The sequence below is a fragment of the Podospora bellae-mahoneyi genome, chromosome 6 (assembly GCF_035222275.1).
Source record: "Podospora bellae-mahoneyi strain CBS 112042 chromosome 6, whole genome shotgun sequence".
NCBI lineage: Eukaryota > Fungi > Ascomycota > Sordariomycetes > Sordariales > Podosporaceae > Podospora > Podospora bellae-mahoneyi.
The window spans coordinates 370,906-388,019 of record NC_085885.1 but is presented as its reverse complement, the minus strand read 5'-3'; the positions used below and the strand labels follow the sequence as shown (position 1 = coordinate 388,019).

Sequence of the window (17,114 nt, the reverse complement as noted above, 5' to 3'; positions counted from 1 at the left end):
ATAACCCTAACCCTGTTTCGATCAGCAACAACAACCCCAACCCAGCTTTCCAGGCACGACAGTATGCCAAGAGCTCCCCACATTAGGCTGTGGAGCTCAGGAGCGCTTGGCCCCATCGCGTCGACGGCATTGACGTGCATTCAACACGGTCCTGTTTGACCACACAAAACATTTGACAGCAAACGACAACGGCCACCATTTTACGCTCCCCACCAAAGGCATGACATGAAGATTACCGGTGATCCCAGGTCATCATGTCCGATTTAGCGGTTGGGCAGAAAATACAGCTGAGCGACGGCCGCACTGGAACTATTCGATATGTTGGCCAAACACACTTCGCCGTGGGCGAATGGGTTGGTGTCGAGCTCGACGATGGATCCGGAAAGAATGATGGCATGGTTCAGGGAGAGCGCTATTTCGAATGTGCCATGGGATATGGCATGTTCGTAAGGCCCGTCACAGTCACCGTCACGGCTCCTGCTCCTGTTCCATCACAGCCACCCAAGCCAGCTGGCGCCAAAAAAGGATCTCGCCCAAGCAGCCTGTTCTCCAACAGCTCCAACAAGGGGGCCTCGTCCTCTACCAGTGATCCGAGTCTGGGAAAACGAATGAGCTTGAATGCACCCAGCCCGAGTCCAGTACCTAGAAGGGGCAGTGTGAGGGTGGGTTCTGCTCTGTTTATCAAGCGTCAGGGGCCTGGAAAGCTAATTCGGTCCGTGTAGAGTCCCACGAAATCACCCACGAAGCAGCTTAATCGCTCCCCAACCAGCACGGCACCATCGCGAACCGTCACACCCTCCAATGCCAATGTCAAACCCGGCGCCTTGGCCGTCAGACCTCGACCTGCTTCTGCCACCAGCAGGCCCTCTATGGCCCCGCCGCCCGTGCCCAGACAAACCCGCCAGGTCTCGACAGCTTCTTCAACCCCAAGACAGAGTAGTGCTCCTCCGCGCACACTCAGCACCAGAGGTGGACTTGCCACCGGAGTCGGATCGAGACCGGCATCAACTCGTGTTCCTGGCGCGAGGCAGAGCTCCGCCTCGTCCGTTTCGAGCGTCAACAAGACTTCCCGCGCCGAATCCCGCAAAAGCAGTGATGACGAGATATTATCCCCTCAACCCACCAGCCCCGTCCAAGTCCGAACGGCAGCGCTGGAGAAGCTCGCCACGACGTCCCTACCACCGGCAGGTGGAGGGGCAGCAAAATCACCCATTGCCACTGCTTCTGTATCGCCACGAAATGCGCCCAGCACAGCCGCTGCGCAGAAGGAGATTGAAGATCTCAAGGCCAAACTGCGCGTGCTGGAGAAGAAACGGATCGAAGACAGAGAAAAGCTGAACAACTTGGAGAAAATCAAGGGGGAGAGGGATAAGTTTGAGAGAATTATTCAGACGTTACAGATCAAATACCAGCCTCAGCAGCAAGAGATTGCGGATTTGAGGAAACAGCTCAAGGAGGCAGAAACAAGGTTTTATGCAGTCGAGGAGATGCAGGAGAGCCATGAAAGCGCGCTTGAGCTGGCAACGCTGGATCGGGAGATGGCGGAGGAGACGGCCGAGGTGCTCAAGGTGGAACTGGAAGCACTGAAGCAGAAAAGCGAAGAGCTGGAGCTCGAGGTGGAGATTCTCCGGGAGGAAAACGCCGAATTCACAAAGGGGATGTCGACCGAGGAACGGGCGAGCACCGGGTGGTTGCAAATGGAGAGAAACAATGAACGGCTCAAGGAGGCACTGATCAGGCTGAGGGATCTTTCGCAGGAGCAAGAGGAGGAACTCAAGGATCAAATCAAGGGGCTGGAGGAGGATCTGAGGGAGTTTGAGACGATGAAGGAGCAATTCGCCGCGACGAAGGAAAAGTTGGCCCAGGCCGAGGTGGCGGTGGAGGATCTGAGGGAGCAGCTGAACAATGCGTTAGGAGCAGAGGACCTGATCGAGAAGATTACTGAGGAAAATATGAATCAAGCAGAGGAGATCAAGGAGTTGCGGGCCGTCATTGATGACCTGGAGAGTTTGAAGGAGATCAACGACGAGCTGGAGATCAATCATGTACAGAATGAAAAGGAGATGCAGGAGGAGCTGGACTTGAAGGATGTCATTATTTCTGAGCAAATGAGGCAGGCCAACGTACAGCGGGAGTCGATGGAGGATATGGAGTATACACTTTCGCGGTTCAGGGAACTGGTCACGAGCTTGCAAAGTGATTTGGAGGATATGAGGGCCTCCCATGCGGTGACGGAGAACGAGTCCGAGCAGCTTAACAATCGCTCTAGGGCTATGATGGACTTGAACATGAAGCTGCAAATTTCGGCGGCCAAGGCTCAGGTGAAGACAATTGACCTTGAGCTGAGGAGGATGGAGGCCCAAGAGGCGGAGCAGCACCTCGAGATTGTCAAGTTGTTTTTGCCCGACAGCTATCAGTTGGATAGGGATTCTGTTCTGGCCCTGTTGCGCTTCAAGAGACTGGCGTTCAAGGCCAACTTGCTGAATGGCTTCATCAAGGAGCGTGTGAATGGCCAGGCGCACCCCGGACACGAAGACGACGTATTTGAGGGTTGCGGTGCCATCGACAAGCTCACATGGGTGTCTGCCATGTGCGATCGTTTTGTCAATTCCATCAGCCACTGCTCTCTGGAGCAGTTCGCCAAGTACGAAGGTGCGTTGTACGAACTGGAGCCTGTCGAGAGAGCTCTTAATGGTTGGATCGACGGCTTGAGGCGTGACGACTTGAAGGAGAAGCAGTGCTCTGCCGAGCTCCAGCGGACAATTGCTCTCATGACGCATCTGGGCGAGGTGCACATCTCCAACGACCTGGAGAGCTTCGCCGATGATATTCACATGAAGGCGCTTCTCATGCAAAGCCATCTGGAATCTGCTGCGGCCACCTTCACGACCATGCGTGCCATGGTTCAGCGGGTCGTACCACCAAGCGACGAGGAGAACGAGCTGGAGCAATATTTCGCAAAGAAGGCCGAGGGCGTCATCACACAGACGCGCGGCGCCAAGGTCATTGCAGGCAAGACAGTTCGCTCTCTCGAGGAGCTCAAGACCAGGCATCTATCCCTTACGCCGGATACCATGGAAGCTTTTGAGCAGTGCGAGGCGGCCACCCAAGAGCTTTCCGAGATGGCCCGCAGAATTGGTTTGGACCTTCATCAGCTCGTGCTCGAGGAGGGCAGGACAGAACCGTACACCTACGTGGAGATCCAAAACTGCATCTCGCAGACTTCCATCAACTCATTCGGCACTAACGAAACCGATTTGTTCTCTACCTACCTCAACAAGCTCCGCCAGACCACCTCTCAAATCTCGGATCTGGCCGCTCTCTCCACCGACCTGGCCCAAACTCAAGAATTCGAGCGCAGCCAGCCTCCATGGCTCCTGCGCGCACAGGAAATCAAGGCCATCAAGAAGATCCCAGTGGATGCCGAGGAAGAACTTCGACGTCTCAAGGACGACATCAACGATGCGCGCCGTGCCATCGCCATTCGGGAAGAAAACTTATCGACAGCCCAGGTCAAGATTGAAACGCTTGAATCCCGCATGCGTGATGCGAACGCCAAAGCCAAGCGCGTCACCGAGCTCGAGTCCCACCTCGAGACTGCCAAATCCGAAGCCGCGGCTCTAGCGGACAACATCAAGAAGCAAGATCGCGAGCTCAAGGCTCTGGAATCGGAACGTGACAAGTGGAAGCAGATCGCATCCAACAGTCGCGTTATTTCTACGGCTGGCGGTGAAGAGGGGGCCAAGGCTAACCAAGAAAGAGCGGTGGCGACGGCAAGGGAGATGGACGCGCTCAGAAATGAGATTCTGGGCTTGCAGTCGGCAGTGAGGTACCTCCGGGAGGACAACAGGAGGGCAAGAGTCAAAGAGCAGGCTAACTACGACTGGCTGGCCGAGCCACTTCTCAAGAAGGCAGTTCCGGCGGAGAAGCAGAGGAGGAACATGGTCAAGGCAGAGAGCAAGGCCGTTCTCGGTGAACTGGTCAAGATGGTGACCGAGGCGAAGGTCTATGACTTGAGCATGCTGGACAAGAAGGTTGTTGCGCAGGGCGGGTGGAAGCCGGCGAAGAGCACACCGCAGTTTTGGGCTGCTAAACAAGAGGAAGATTGGGTTGTTTGGAAGGGTTGGGAAGGGGCCGTGATCAAGAATGCGAGGTTGCTGAACGCGGTGGAGCACAATCGAGAAGAGGTCAAGGAGAAGAAGGGGGTCGTCAGCGCGGCTGCGAAACTGCAGATTAGACTTCCTGGTGGGAAAAAACATCATTATGGAGGAGAGGTGCAAGTATTTGGCTCGAGAGAGTGGGAAGGGCTGCAGGGAAGGATGGTGACAGCTGGAGTGTAAAAGTAATCAACGGTGGAGTGCACGTATGCTTTTCGAGATATATACCCTGTAAACGTGAAGCGTTATTGTTGTTTGTTCACTTTTGCTTCAGGAGGATGAACCGGTCCATGTAAAAGGTAATTGGGCGGGGTGCTGGATCTTCTGATCGTAGTACAGGAAGTCCATACCCCAAGTTGGTATCATAATAATTCTAAACCTAGACACATTTCATCCCGGCATTCCTTCTGTATCGTCTTTCCCGACTCTCGGGTGTTCTCACATGATGAATTTAATCATTTCTTTCCCTTCTTTGCCTTCCCACCAGCGCTCGAACTCGGCCCGGGTGAAGAACCACCTCCAAGACCACCCAGACCACCCATTCCGCCCATGCCGCCCATACCCATCGACTGAGCAGCCTGCATCAGGCTAGCCATATCCATCCCACCGGGTCCTCCTCCTCCACCGCCCAACATACCCGGCAGTCCTCCCGCGCCACCAGTACCACCCATCTGGCTCATCATATCCTTCAAAAAATTCTCGCTGACTCCGCCACCAGTCATGGCGGGGCTGTAGTGAGGCAACAGTTCTGACATCTTCCAGCCTCTGGGCACAGCAGGTCTGGGCCATTGCTCCCCAGGCTTGAGTTCGGGAGGAGGCGGCGCGCCGCGGATGTGGACTCTCAGCGCAGGGGAGGCATCGGTGATGGGATGGCTCTTTAGGTGCTGAGCCACGAGCAGGAACAAGTGATGCTTGTTCTTGACGCGGGTCTGGTTCGCGAGGGAAACCTTGACCCTGCCCGGGTTGGCCCAATCCTTGGGGTGGAGCTTGCCTGCTTCGAAAACGGTGGGGATGTTGAGGTTCGCGCAGGCGGCCAGGATCTCGGTGGCTAGCGGGTTGGGGACGGCGACGGCGGCGGAGACGCGGCGGCCTTGGGCGCGGGTGTGCAGGCTGGAGAAGTAAATTGGGTACAGGCAGAGGTAGGATGCGTACGGGGTTGCGTCGGTTGTTGTTTGCATCTGGGGGTAGGCGGGGGGCTGTTGTGGCTGGCGGAATTGGGGTGGGGGTTGTTGCTGAGGAGGGGGGGTTGGTCTGGAAGGGGCTGCTTGACGGGTGCGGATGATGTCTGATTCGACAAAGTCGTCGATGTCGTCTTCGGAGGGGTCCGACATTTGAACGTCATCTTCCGAGTCGGATACCTCTTCTACGCGGGGGTGGGACATCTTAGTGGTTTTGTTGGTGGCAGCGATGACGGTGGTGAGGAAGGTGGTGATTTTGCGAGGGCGATGGGGAGGATGTGGAACAACTTGGAGCTTGTCGTTCATAGTGGGTTTTCGCTTGGAGGCTGTAATTAAGGTGTGGTCTGAGCTTCTCGTGGGGCGAGTGATGGGCGGGGTCCATCTGGTGGTGCTCAAGGCCTCTTGACTATCTTTTAAGAACTCTTGACTATCTTCTATTATCCATCTTTTGAAGTCTCTCAACTATATTTCGAGGCCTGGTTCAAGTGTTTTGCAGTCCCAGTTATTTTGTCCACGACGTGTCCACTACACACCAGCTGCAATGCAAACAGGTATTTTCGGTTTCAAAGAGTGTAGTAATTATTCTCATGGAAATGTTCACACAGAACCAAAGTACACGTCTAGAGGCCCCCTATCCACACACATCCTTGCAATTTGCTTTATAAAAAACTCAATCAAGCGCCCACGAGTGCACGTGAACCTAACCACGTAGGTCCCAGAAAGCAAGTGGCAAAAAACAGCTGTGGTCACACCACTTCAAACAGCCATACTACCACCAGACTTGATTTCTGTTGAATTCTATCTGGAACATAGACTCCTCACGGCCTTGGAGTATTGGACAGTTTTTTGTTGATTTTTCCGAGCAAGAGAAAGGCGGTTATCTTGCCGTTAAGTGAGTAGTGTTGGTGTTCGATTTGCCCCTTGTTTTTTGGGACCCATGTGCTAACCTAGCGATCGTGGCTCCCCTTGTGATGAGCCTTAATCTTCGTTCCAGGGGGGTGATCCTCCTTGTCGAACTTGCAATAAGGATGTGTGCAGGCGCCGTTGATAACGCTTGGGCAGTGATGGCCATATATGCAATCGTCCACGTCGCACTCTTGGCCCCCGGAGCACGGGTTCAGCCTTGTCAGGAACGCAATGGCCACCAACTCCTCTTTGGTGGGCTTGTAATTGTGTTCAAAGTTGCATGAATTGCCCTTGGAACAGGGGCCGCGGAGGTAATGATTATTGCACAGCTTGTTGCTGTCTTTCCTCTTCTTGAGGTTGTCCAGCACAGACTGCGAGACCTGAAGAGGGGGATCAAGACCACGAGGTCCTATCGGCATAGTCGTCAGTATACGTGTATAAGCCAGAAAGATATATCATACCTGGGTTCCAAGGAACTGGCTTTGGCTTGTTTGGGGTTTTGTGAGAGGCCCGGGAAGACGGCTGCTGCTGCAAAGCCGCCTTGGTATGGGCAGGCAATTTGATCACCGGTGGAGGCGGTGGAGGGGTGGCACTCTTGATGGCTTTAGCATAAGTTGTGGCTGCCGGAGTTGACGTTGAAGCCGCCGATGCCGAAGATGGTGTCTGTGGCTCGGAGCTGCCTATACTATCGATACTTGCGACACTGTTACTGGTCGTGGCTGTGGTTCTGACGACAGGAGGCGTCGGTACAGTAACGGGGAAGGCGGGGACAGCAGAGATGGCGGGGACAGCCGGCACGACCGGTTTCATCTCGATAGTTGGTGTGGCAGGCTTGTTGTGTTCAACAACCGGGGTGGCAGGAACAGGCGTGAAAGGTGAGCCGAACGACTCAGAGCTAGCCGACTCTGACACCCTATCAACAAGCTTTTCAGACCGAAACAGGATGTTGTTCAAATTCAGTATATTTGCGCCGATGGCCCTCAGCTCACGCACCACTATTGTAACTTGGTTAGTATAAGAGCACAGTTTACTCGCTGCTGCTCACTCAATGGCCAACATACCAGGTACGCCTTCCAAGATGGTGATCTGGTGCTGAACACTATCCTCTTGGAACAATTCGTCGAGAAACGGGGCATACCCTGCATCGTGTGATATGCCCAGTATAACTTGCTTGCAGTTGTGGTTCCTGAGATGCCATTTTGTCATTTCCTTGATCTTGTTATCGGCTCTTTCTTTGCCGTGGCCGACATCGACAAAGTCAAAAGTGGCCTTGGCCTGTGTGAAGCCGAGCGTGAAATCTTTGAGGTTGCTTTCATTCTCCAGACAGCCATCTCGGCGCATCGCCTTGCTAAGACCGGCGAGATTGAGGTAGACCTGTGCGAGAACTCCAATTTCATTGCCGTGAGGGCCACATTGGCCCAAAATTGCTGATCTCAAGGCGTAAGCAGCCTTTTTGCCCCCAGCAAGACCCTGTTGGATCAGCTCCGGTTTGAAAATGAGCCCGTCCCCGTCTATCAATACGACGACATAGGAGTTGGAATTTTTTATTTGTTCGTTGGTCAAGATCGACGTTTCAAGTTGCGTTTCGAGGGCGTGAATGCGTTGCTGTAGCTCACGCCTGGATCGAGTAGCATCTTCGTAGTCCAAGTTTCGTTCATGCACTCTCTGGGCCAGTTCCGTATTTTCAGCTCGGAGGGTTGACTCTATCGACTCGGCATAGACCAAGAGATCCTGTGAGGAGGGTATCAGCAGCCACGTTTAAGAGCCTAATGATTGCTCTGGTGTTGAATCACCCTCCCCACAATATAAGATGGGTTAATCTACTTTTGCTGTGCCCATTATTTGACGGGGAGGGTGTGTATACATATACATACCTTGATCAAATTGATATGTGAGTCTTGGTAAGTGGCGAGATCCTGATACCGGTGGAGGAAGGCGACGAGGCTCGGTCTTGGCTCCATGGCGCCTATCCTCTTTTCTGGGTATTGCTGTTTGCTTTAATGTTGCTCTTTATCGATGTAAATTCCCTCTTCCATTGGACGAGCGGAAGTGGTGATCTTTTGGATACCGCGCGGGCGATGGGGGGGCCGTGTGTCCGAAGTTTAATTGCGGCCTAGGTCCGGATATAATTTAGCAAGCTAGAGCCTCACCTAGCTGGACTTGACACGGATGTCGAGTCCTGGATTTTGATTGACGAGCCGAGTCAATAAGAAATGATGGCTCTCGCGAGATGTGAGAGATGCCAGATTGATATGTGGCGGGTGACGGGAGACTGGAAGCAAGAGGAGCAGGCAGAGCTTTGCCGCACGGGCGCTTCAATTCACTGGCTTCTGGGGGGACTGTTCACTGTCGCGCCTGCAATTGGGAGCCGCAGGAGCAGATGGCGGGATGAATACTGACACGGGCCGGCGACAGAAGGGACAATGAATCCCTTGGGTGATGGAGATGCGATGAAGTTGCGTCTGGGCTGTGTCTGTGTGTGGCTTCAGCGACGGGCGTCTTGTGATTCCTGAGGCTCCTGCTGCCATTCGTCGGATTTACCGTCGCCTGCGGCCTATAAACCGGGAGTGCTCCTTCTGGACCGCATGGCTCCGATGTCACCTGTGTCACTTCAGGGAAAGAGCCCAGCCCAGTCTCCATGCTTTATTCAAAATTGCAATGTGGATGGAGTTTTTAAACGTGTACTTTGGTTCTGTGTGAACATTTTCATGAGAATAATTACTACATTGCAGCTTGTGTGTGGTGGGGTATAAGACACGGAACCACCATTCAAGTTTTCTTCTCGTAAAACTCGCGAATCTTCCTCCGAGTCTCCTGATCCTCTCTTTCAAAGGCAGCATCGTCTTTGATGGGGGGGTCGAAGGATTTGTTGAACGTTGTTCCCGGCTCTACCATCTTATCTCTGCTTTCCCAGATGTCCTCGGAGCTTGGTTGGCCTCGACCATACTTGGCTGCCTCCTTCTTCCGGAAATGATCTTTGATGGCTTCAGCGCGAAGCTTTGGATCCCAAGACTTGGTGCGCATGCAAAACCAAAAGTCGTCCCAGAGCTCGGTGCACTGTCTTACACCACCGTACCGGTAAACAGAGTTGACCTGGGAGCCGGGGGTGTGGCAATGCCAGGCATAGTCAAAAGCATCCTGACACGACATGGTTGTTGGAAGAAGAGCCTCGGACATGGCGATAGAGGCTTCAGAGCGCTTGTCTTTGGGCGGTAGGGGAGGGGTCTCAGGCGCTGGCGCTGAAAGCCAACTGGGTACCCACGATGATTTGGCGGCGTCTGAATCTGTTGAAGACGGAGGGGAAGCGGCGTGAGAGGAAGAAGGGTTGGCTGCCGCTTGGATTTCGCGGAGAAACTTGGAGACCTCCTCATCTGTTGATGACTTCCTTTCGCTGGCTGGAGGTTGTGGTTGCTGAGTTGCAGAGTGGTGAGAGACTTCGAAAGCCTTTGGTGAGGGGGACGGCGAGGTCCAGAACCAACCCATGATGGTTCTTGTTGAAGGTCCTAAAGATGGATGCAGTGTAGTGCAGGAGATGAAGCCTGGTGCAACCTGAATCAGAGGTTAGTGAGGGCTCATTTGAAGAGGACGTCAAGTGAGGGGTACACGGAACATGAGGAGGGGACGGGAAGATGGTACCTGATATCAGTCTCGTGATTCGCAACCTTCCAGTCACTTCAGCGTCTCTCAAACGCCAAAGACGGGATGGCAAGCGGACAAGCCTTTTTGGAAAGCTGCCAATCAGAAGCCCAGCGCATCTTGCTGCGGGGCATTGCTTGGCGCCGAGGCTTGAGGGGACGATCAGCGACCCCATCAATGACCTCACTGACAGGGGCGGCGTTCCAAACCATCGCATGTGGAACCAAGCTGTCAGCCAGCCAGTCACCTTGGGCTTAAATTCGTCGCATCCCGAAAGCACTACTCTTGCATCACAACGGCTGCGGCCTTTTGCCTTATTGGTTCCAGTACGACGAGTATGTATTCTCTCGGCCAAATCACCTGCCAACGGGTTGCTGACGGTTTGGAGCAGTCAAATGATCGTGGAAACCTGCGACCTGAGCTGTATTGAACTATACAGAGAGGGCCTTCTCTATACCTAGCCTCGTCCATGGCCATGCGCGGCCGAAGGTTGCCTGCTTTTGCAGCAACCCACACCGCCAGGCAACGCCTTCTCCCCGCTCTAGGACAACATACAAAACTTGCCCGAAGATGGCAGAGCACGGTTGGCACAGGCAAGACCGGCCATATCGAAGCCAAAGCAGATGAGTCAATATTATTTGTCGACAGTTAGTACAATCCTCCGGTTTCCCTCGCCTCTCACCCGGCATTAGATACTGACAGCTCGCAGACCTATTTCCACTGAAACTAAGCTCATTGCTACTCTGGAGGCCATGGAAGGCTCAAAACGATGTCCCGGAGTTGCTCAAGAAATTTGACAAGACTTCCTTGGGCGTGTTCGACCCTGTCAGTCTGGTGAAGCGGGCAATTCCAGACTCCCTTTCTGTAAACATCACTGAAGTCATCCCCAGAACAAAAGAAGGGGGCGCCTATGTCAAGTTCACCCATCCCGGTGATACATCCGCCTCGGAAATTCAGGCAAAACTCTCACAAGCGCTGGAACAGAATCCCATCAAGCCATGGTTTAGTCCCCTTCGAGGTATCTCAACAGGTCTTGTTCTAGGCCGACCGTGGCTGGAGGATCTTTATAGACTTCCCAAAAGCCGTTTGCGTGTTGAGTTCGTACCGGCAAAAGACTCCGAACAGCCTGATGAGCTTTCCCAGGAGGCACTATACAGTGTCTTTCGTCGGTACGGATGGATTGCCGACATTACCTCGCAACCGCCCGATTCGAAAGTTCTACCCAAATTCGCCTACGTAGACTTTGTGCTTGTCAAGGATGCCATCATGGCGCGAAACTGTCTGCACGGCTTTGTTCTGCAGGAAGAGGGAAGCAAAGCTGCCACAAAGCTGAGGCTGTCATATGAACAGCGAGTCAAACCACATAACATCTGGAAATGGATCAGCAGTCATCCGCGCATCGTTATCCCCATCCTTGCCGCCTTTCTCGCTACCTTTACTGTCATCGTGTTTGATCCTATTCGCGAGTTCTTTGTCAAAGTATGTATTGCCAACAAACCCCTCCGCAAAATTGCCTCGTTACTAACATCATCACAGCACCATGTTCAGCGATCTCTTGAGTTTACCAATAGTAAGCTCTACAAGTGGCTTAAACGGCAGACATCGGACATCCTCTCCCTTGGTAAGAAGCACGGTAGCGATGCTGGCCTGAATGCTTTGTTCAACCACCGAAAAGACCTGATTGATTCAATCAAGAGCAGCCTCCTTGAATCGGTCGACACATTTGTTGTCATTCAGGGTCCCCGGGGATCAGGAGGCAAGGAGTTAGTTATGGATCAAGTGCTCGAAGGACGTAAGGACGTCTTGGTGTTGGATTGCAAGCCGGTGATGGAGGCCAGGGGCGAGGCTGGCACCATTAGAAAGCTCGCTTTTCAGGTTGGATACCGCCCGGTATTCTCGTGGGCGAACAATCTCAGCAGCCTGGTCGACCTTGCTATCCAAAGCACCACTGGAGTCAAGGCTGGGTTCTCTGAGAACCTCGAAGCCCAAGTAGTCAAAATTCTTCAAACAACCGCATCGGCCCTCAAAGAAGTCTCACTCGCTGGAAGAAAAAAGGACGACCAGGATGCCAACCTTTCGGACGACGCCTATCTTGAGGCCCATCCGGAGCGGCGTGCGGTTGTGGTCATTGACAACTTCCTCCACAAGAGCGAGGAGAAGGGCATCATATATGACAAGGTCTCTGACTGGGCGGCAGCCTTGGTCCAGTCCAATGTGGCTCACGTCATCTTCCTCACTACTGACACCTCCTACTCGAAACCTCTGTCCCGGGCTCTTCCTGATCGTGTCTTTCACCAAGTTACCCTGGGGGATCTCTCGCCCCAGGTAGCCAAACAGTTTGTCGTTTCTCAGCTCGAGGCAAATGCGCGCTCTGATGAGAAGGCGAAGGAGGACGAAAAGGGGGGAGACGGCTCACCGCTGAAAACCGATAGCCAAGGACGTCAGGATCTTCAGGAATTGGATGAGTGCATTGAAGCCCTCGGCGGCCGCCTCACAGACCTCCAGGTCCTTGCTCGCAGACTCAAAGTCGGTCAGAGCCCCAAGAAGGCTGTCTCTGACATCATTGAGCAGAGTGCTTCCGAGATTCTCCGCATGTTCCTGTTGACTGGCAACAAGACTGCTGGGGAAGGCGTCGACAAGGAGAGGAAATGGTCTGTTGAGCAAGCGTGGTACCTCATCAAGGAGATCGCCAAGAACGACTCTCTCCGCTACAACGAGGTCCTGCTCGCCAACACGTTTGCCTCTTCTACGACCTCCAGCGCTACCAACCCCGAAGCTGCTCTAGAGGCGCTGGCCAATGCGGAGTTGATCACTGTGAAATCCCACCACGGGCGGCCAGCCACCATCCGCGCGGGCAAACCCGTCTACCAAGCCGCTTTTGCAAAACTTCTCGAAGATAAGGTCGTGAAATCGAGGATGGATTTGGCGCTGCTGACTGAACTGTCCAAAATTGAGGCCAAGAACATTGACAAGGCAGAGCAAGAATTGACTGTGCTTGCAGGCCTTCCCAACGCACCAGCGCAGGCCTCGGATAGAGTGAATTACTTGCTAGGCAAGCTGCAGACTAGCCAGAGAAAGATCGAAGGGTTTGACAAGGAGATGGGAGCACTGAAGAAGGTCTTGGCCGAGGAGGCATAACTGTGACCTGAATGCTACAGGCGATGGGACAGGGACGAAATTCAGCTCAATACTTTTACAATGGGACGAAGATCATGCGTGTGTATAGCCTTGCTTTTGTATAATTAAAGACCTTGGACATGAAGCAGCATAACTCATTAACCCTTGAATTGCACGTGTTCAATATTTGTTCAGCTACTTGTCCAAGAAGGCATCAAAGTACGGTATATAACAGGCTCTGAGATTCGACTACTGTCCACACCCAGAGTGTATGCCCTGCTCAAGTAAAAGTCTGTCACGATTTGCTATTCTACTCATCTATGTCCACAACCCTTCAGCCCCTTTAGCTTTGGGCTTCGAGGCAATAGCAATCTGAAAGATGAACCTCACTACCCCTATCTCTCCATTTTCTGGCTGCCTTTCCAACCAGCCAACACATCTATCCTTCTATAACCGCCTGTCTAATGTTGAGTATGTTTGAAGTCGGCGCCCTGTTGCTGAACAGACGTAAAGAATGCGGCCAATCACGGGATCTTAGATGATAGCCAAGTACAATACAACCGAAGCTTATCAAGAAAAACCAAGATACATGTGTATTCTGTGAAGGTAAGTTGTTGAGCATGCAAAATATAGTTTGACATCCAGAAGATCATCACAGCATAGGAATTGTAATTAAATTTACCAAGACTTCATCTGCAACAAGTCCAGGCCTCGTGGCGCAACGGTAGCGCGTTCGACTCCAGATCGAAAGGTTATCCGTTCAAATCGGGTCGGGGTCATCTTTTTCATGCAGACAGTCATCTGTCTAGCTATGCTTTTTGCTTTTGCTTTTACAACAAAAGCTGGCTGGCCGTTGGGTCTGGTATTGGAGCGCAATCGTGTCAGGGTTAGTAGAGGCCTTGTTGGTCTGTTTTTGGTCGCAAGTCTGACAGCCTAGCTCCCAGGGGGCAACATGATAAAGTATTGTTGAGCAATTCTGAAAATGATCTATCTCGGTATCACTGGTGCAACAACTGGATGCTTGTTGCTACTGTTATCGCAAAGTACTGGAGAACCCAAAGCCGGAAAGGGATAGAAAATCCAAGAGAGAGAGGGCGCCGTAACAAGTAGCGCCTGATATTGGTATCTTATGAACATAACCACAACAATCAACCTTTCCAAGACATCGACCCTATGCAGTACCCGAAAACCAACAAAACCAACAAGAGTTCGTTTTACTCCTGCTCTTCTATTCTTCCCCACCACCCTCCTCTTCCTCTTCGTCTCCCTGATCCTCCCCATCGGTATGAACATTAGGCATTACACTCGCCTCCTGCTCTGATGATACCTCGGTGCCCTGAGAAAAGAACAGCCTCGTAGGCTTGTCATAGTCGTTTTCAATGGTATACTCGTTGTCTGAGTTGCACTGTTAGCCTCTCTCAATTGCCTGGAGCGACGGATAAGAGGAAAAGACCTACACCTTGGTACGATAAAGATACCTCCTTTGCTAATCCGGAAGTTGGTCTCCTGCACTGTAACCAAACATTTGCCCGCATGAACAAAGAATATCATAAACACCTTTCTGGAATTCTTGAGCCTCTTGATGGCACCGGGAGGGAGATCGACCACGCCGGCACCAATGAACCCTTCAGAAAAGACTTTTGCGTACCGGAACTCGCCCCCGACAACCTCGGTCGTTTTGATGGCGTGACCGCTGATGGCAAGCTGTTTATCCATGACGCTGACCAAGTCGTTGGGTGCTGGGGGCTGGAACTCGTACTGTGGCTGCCAAACGACCACCTCACCCGTAACAGTTCCCGGCTCCATCTCCCAGGGTTCAGCTGGCTCACTGTCCATGATCTGCTCGGTGAACGAGGATCTCCTCCTCCTTCCTGGTCTTGCGCCGCCCTTGGGCTTGGGTCCTCGCCGGCCCGGTTTCCTGAACTCTGGCTCTGGCTCATCCACGCGGACGACTTCCTTAATTTTGGGAAGGACAAATTTCGAAGGCTTGGACCGGCTGGCAAAGTTGTCATTGATGTCATCATTTTCGTAGTGGACTTGCTCGTTGCGCCAGAAGGCGAGGGGTTTAAACGAATTGCGGCCGGAGCGGGTGCGAAACATGGAGTCAGTCTCGCCTGGGATCTCGCGGCGATTGATGAGGAGACCGCGAGATTTGGGAAGTGGGGGACGACGAGAAACGGCCACGACAGACACATCCCCGGGGTCTGCAATGGAAGACTTCCGTTTTCGTCCAGCGGTCTTTTTGGGCTTATCGGCGGGTGCTGCCGTCGCTTTCTCATTTTTGGTTGCCTTCTTCCTGGATGGTCCGGCATCGGTCCGCTTCTTTTTGGACTGGGGTTCTTGGGAGGGCTCGGCCGTTGCTTCTTCCTCCTCCTCCTCCTCTTCGGGAACAGCTTGTCGCTTCCGTCCACCACCTGCAGCTGGCGCTGGTGCTAGCTCGGGTGCCTTGTTGCTTGCCTTGCTCGCTGGACGACCGCGTTTCCCTGGAGCTGCTGGCTTCGAGGGTGGTCTGGTTGGCTGTTGGATCTCTTCCTCCTCCTCCTCCTCCTCCTCCTCCTCCTCCCCGCCCCCAGACCCCTCCTCTGGCTCCTGTTCGACCGAGGCCTTTTCTGCCGACTTCTTCGTCTGCTTAACAGGCTTAGAAATGACCGGTGCTGCCTTGGCTCGCGCTGACTCCTGCGATTTTGCTGGTCGACCAGCCTTCTTATGTTGCGCAGCAGAAAGCCTCATGGTATCATCACCAACCATGGACCCCTCATCCGAGCTATCTTCCTCCTCTGGTTCCACCGACGCGGCATTGTTGTCGTCATCCCCGTTGAGTATAGCAATAGATTCTTCCACAAAGTTGTTGACGTCGTCCACCTCGCTTCCAGCCTCGGATTCCTCATCATGGGACAGCGACAGCGACCGCGCATTACCTTGAGTTCTGCCGGGAAAGGCGCCGCCCCTTGAACCCATTACAGGCTGCGACAATGAATGCGGTCCTCCTTTTACCACACTGTTGAAATCTAAGCGCCTCTTCGCCGCGCCTTGACTCAGCGTCGGCTGACTGCTGCTCTGATGTCTCGATTCTGCTGGCGATGAGCTCGACCGTGCGGCTTCGGTATTACGGGCAACCAGTTTGTTACGCTGCGCCGGTGAATTCAGAAATCCCTTGGCCGGCGATCGGTTCTGCGAGGACGCGGGAAACCTACTCGCCTGTCCGTTAAGCAGCGCCGCGGGCCCCAATCCCAGGTCTACCCTCAGTCAGTCACTATCATGGGCGCAGGTGCACCGAGGCGACAAGAAAAGGCGCAACAAACATACTTGTAGTCAGCTCCATCGGCGCTTCCCCGCTGTCGCCATCGTCCGATTCCTCCTCTTCGTCTTCATCGTCAGGCTTCTTTGGTGATGAGAACAGATTCTCGATGGGTTCCATGCCATGTTCGTCGCGCACCCCCGAGTCGGGGAGCATGACACCGGTTTTCCTGTCAGAACGCCATAGTTTAGCAACGTAGTTCCGAACAGCGGCAAACATTGCGCTTGGTCGCGTCATGAGCAATTCAGTCGCGTCAACCCCATCCCCATCTTCGCGTGGATTGTGTGCACTGCAGAGTGGGCTTACCTTCCCACCACACCCAGCTCATAGATATGCTCTGCTTGGTGGGTGGTTGTGCGGCGCGCCGCCATTGACGGCCGTGGCGGCATCCCGGCGACCTTATTCTTGTTCTCGTCCTCGTCCTCGGGGAAGCTTTAGAGTTTGCTGGCCTGCAAGCCTGAAGCGCGGTGGCGGCAACGGTGGGCGCAAGCAGGACAGTATGTATATATGGGAGGTAGAAACAGCGCGAGATGCCCCTAGAAAGAACAAAGCAACTGGGTTTGGCGGGGTTGGTGATGGTTCTGACAAAGAGCGACCGAAGGTGAGGGAGGTGTTGTTTACCTTGGCAGCATTTTTGTGCCAGGGGTTCCAGGTCGGTTCCACACTTAAAAGAGCGCGCGCTGTGTCCGGCGCTCTATGATTGTGCAGCGTTGTAATGCAGCAGTTGTTTTCTCCCTTTTGCCTGCCGACAGAGGGCAAAAGCTCTGGGATTTTGGGGAGGGGGCACCACTGTCCAGAAGCACTTTGAGGGCCTGTCTCCCA

General features: G+C 53.5%; 7 protein-coding genes and 1 non-coding gene across 8 annotated transcripts; 3 read left to right on the top strand and 5 right to left on the bottom strand.

Moving 5' to 3' along the window:
* The first annotated feature begins 62 nt into the window (after positions 1–62).
* On the top strand, positions 63–4,476 carry RO3 (Dynactin, 150 kDa isoform). Its single transcript, XM_062880838.1, has 2 exons — positions 63–662; positions 723–4,476. The coding sequence occupies exons 1-2, from the start codon at positions 255–257 to the stop codon at positions 4,338–4,340; spliced, it is 4,026 nt and encodes a 1,341-aa protein (XP_062729065.1). The 5' UTR covers positions 63–254; the 3' UTR covers positions 4,341–4,476.
* Positions 4,477–4,612: 136 nt separating this feature from the next.
* SEC65 (signal recognition particle subunit) lies at positions 4,613–5,641 on the bottom strand (the record flags this gene model as incomplete). The annotated part of the gene is made up of 1 exon (XM_062880837.1): positions 4,613–5,641. One exon carries the CDS (start codon positions 5,639–5,641, stop codon positions 4,613–4,615), a length of 1,029 nt encoding a protein of 342 aa, XP_062729064.1.
* Positions 5,642–5,879: 238 nt separating this feature from the next.
* QC761_603850 (uncharacterized protein) lies at positions 5,880–8,202 on the bottom strand (the record flags this gene model as incomplete). Its single annotated transcript, XM_062880836.1, has 4 exons — positions 5,880–6,650; positions 6,703–7,236; positions 7,303–7,996; positions 8,116–8,202. 4 exons carry the CDS (start codon positions 8,200–8,202, stop codon positions 6,283–6,285), a joined length of 1,683 nt encoding a protein of 560 aa, XP_062729063.1. The 3' UTR covers positions 5,880–6,282.
* Positions 8,203–8,907: 705 nt separating this feature from the next.
* QC761_0088290 (uncharacterized protein) lies at positions 8,908–10,307 on the top strand (the record flags this gene model as incomplete). Its single annotated transcript, XM_062872939.1, has 2 exons — positions 8,908–10,212; positions 10,269–10,307. Exons 1-2 carry the CDS (start codon positions 9,871–9,873, stop codon positions 10,305–10,307), a joined length of 381 nt encoding a protein of 126 aa, XP_062729061.1. The 5' UTR covers positions 8,908–9,870.
* On the bottom strand, positions 9,011–9,724 carry QC761_603840 (uncharacterized protein; the record flags this gene model as incomplete). Its single annotated transcript, XM_062880835.1, has 1 exon — positions 9,011–9,724. The coding sequence occupies one exon, from the start codon at positions 9,722–9,724 to the stop codon at positions 9,011–9,013; it is 714 nt and encodes a 237-aa protein (XP_062729062.1).
* A 39-nt stretch (positions 10,308–10,346) lies between the features above and the next one.
* YME2 (mitochondrial escape protein 2) lies at positions 10,347–13,258 on the top strand (the record flags this gene model as incomplete). The annotated part of the gene is made up of 3 exons (XM_062880834.1): positions 10,347–10,524; positions 10,587–11,356; positions 11,414–13,258. The coding sequence occupies 3 exons, from the start codon at positions 10,347–10,349 to the stop codon at positions 13,013–13,015; spliced, it is 2,550 nt and encodes an 849-aa protein (XP_062729060.1). The 3' UTR covers positions 13,016–13,258.
* A 443-nt stretch (positions 13,259–13,701) lies between these two features.
* QC761_0088270 lies at positions 13,702–13,773 on the bottom strand. Its single transcript has one exon. It is a non-coding gene; the product is annotated as a tRNA-Trp (tRNA).
* A 169-nt stretch (positions 13,774–13,942) lies between these two features.
* On the bottom strand, positions 13,943–17,027 carry MIF2 (mitotic fidelity of chromosome transmission-related protein). Its single transcript, XM_062880833.1, has 4 exons — positions 16,599–17,027; positions 16,301–16,461; positions 14,452–16,230; positions 13,943–14,389 (listed from the first exon to the last, which is right to left on the bottom strand). The coding sequence occupies exons 1-4, from the start codon at positions 16,679–16,681 to the stop codon at positions 14,223–14,225; spliced, it is 2,190 nt and encodes a 729-aa protein (XP_062729059.1). The 5' UTR covers positions 16,682–17,027; the 3' UTR covers positions 13,943–14,222.
* Positions 17,028–17,114: the final 87 nt, after the last annotated feature.

Excerpts from the sequence above, each read along its gene's own strand:
- RO3 (XM_062880838.1), top strand. The coding sequence starts at position 255 with ATGTCCGATTTAGCGGTTGGGCAGAAAATACAGCTGAGCGACGGCCGC. Across the intron at positions 663-722 it reads CTAGAAGGGGCAGTGTGAGG|AGTCCCACGAAATCACCCAC; the intron begins GTGGGTTCTGCT and ends CGGTCCGTGTAG.
- MIF2 (XM_062880833.1), bottom strand. The coding sequence starts at position 16,681 with ATGCCGCCACGGCCGTCAATGGCGGCGCGCCGCACAACCACCCACCAA. Across the intron at positions 16,462-16,598 it reads GAGCTGGGTGTGGTGGGAAG|GAAAACCGGTGTCATGCTCC; the intron begins GTAAGCCCACTC and ends GCGTTCTGACAG. Across the intron at positions 14,390-14,451 it reads TATCTTTATCGTACCAAGGT|ACAACGAGTATACCATTGAA; the intron begins GTAGGTCTTTTC and ends AGTGCAACTCAG.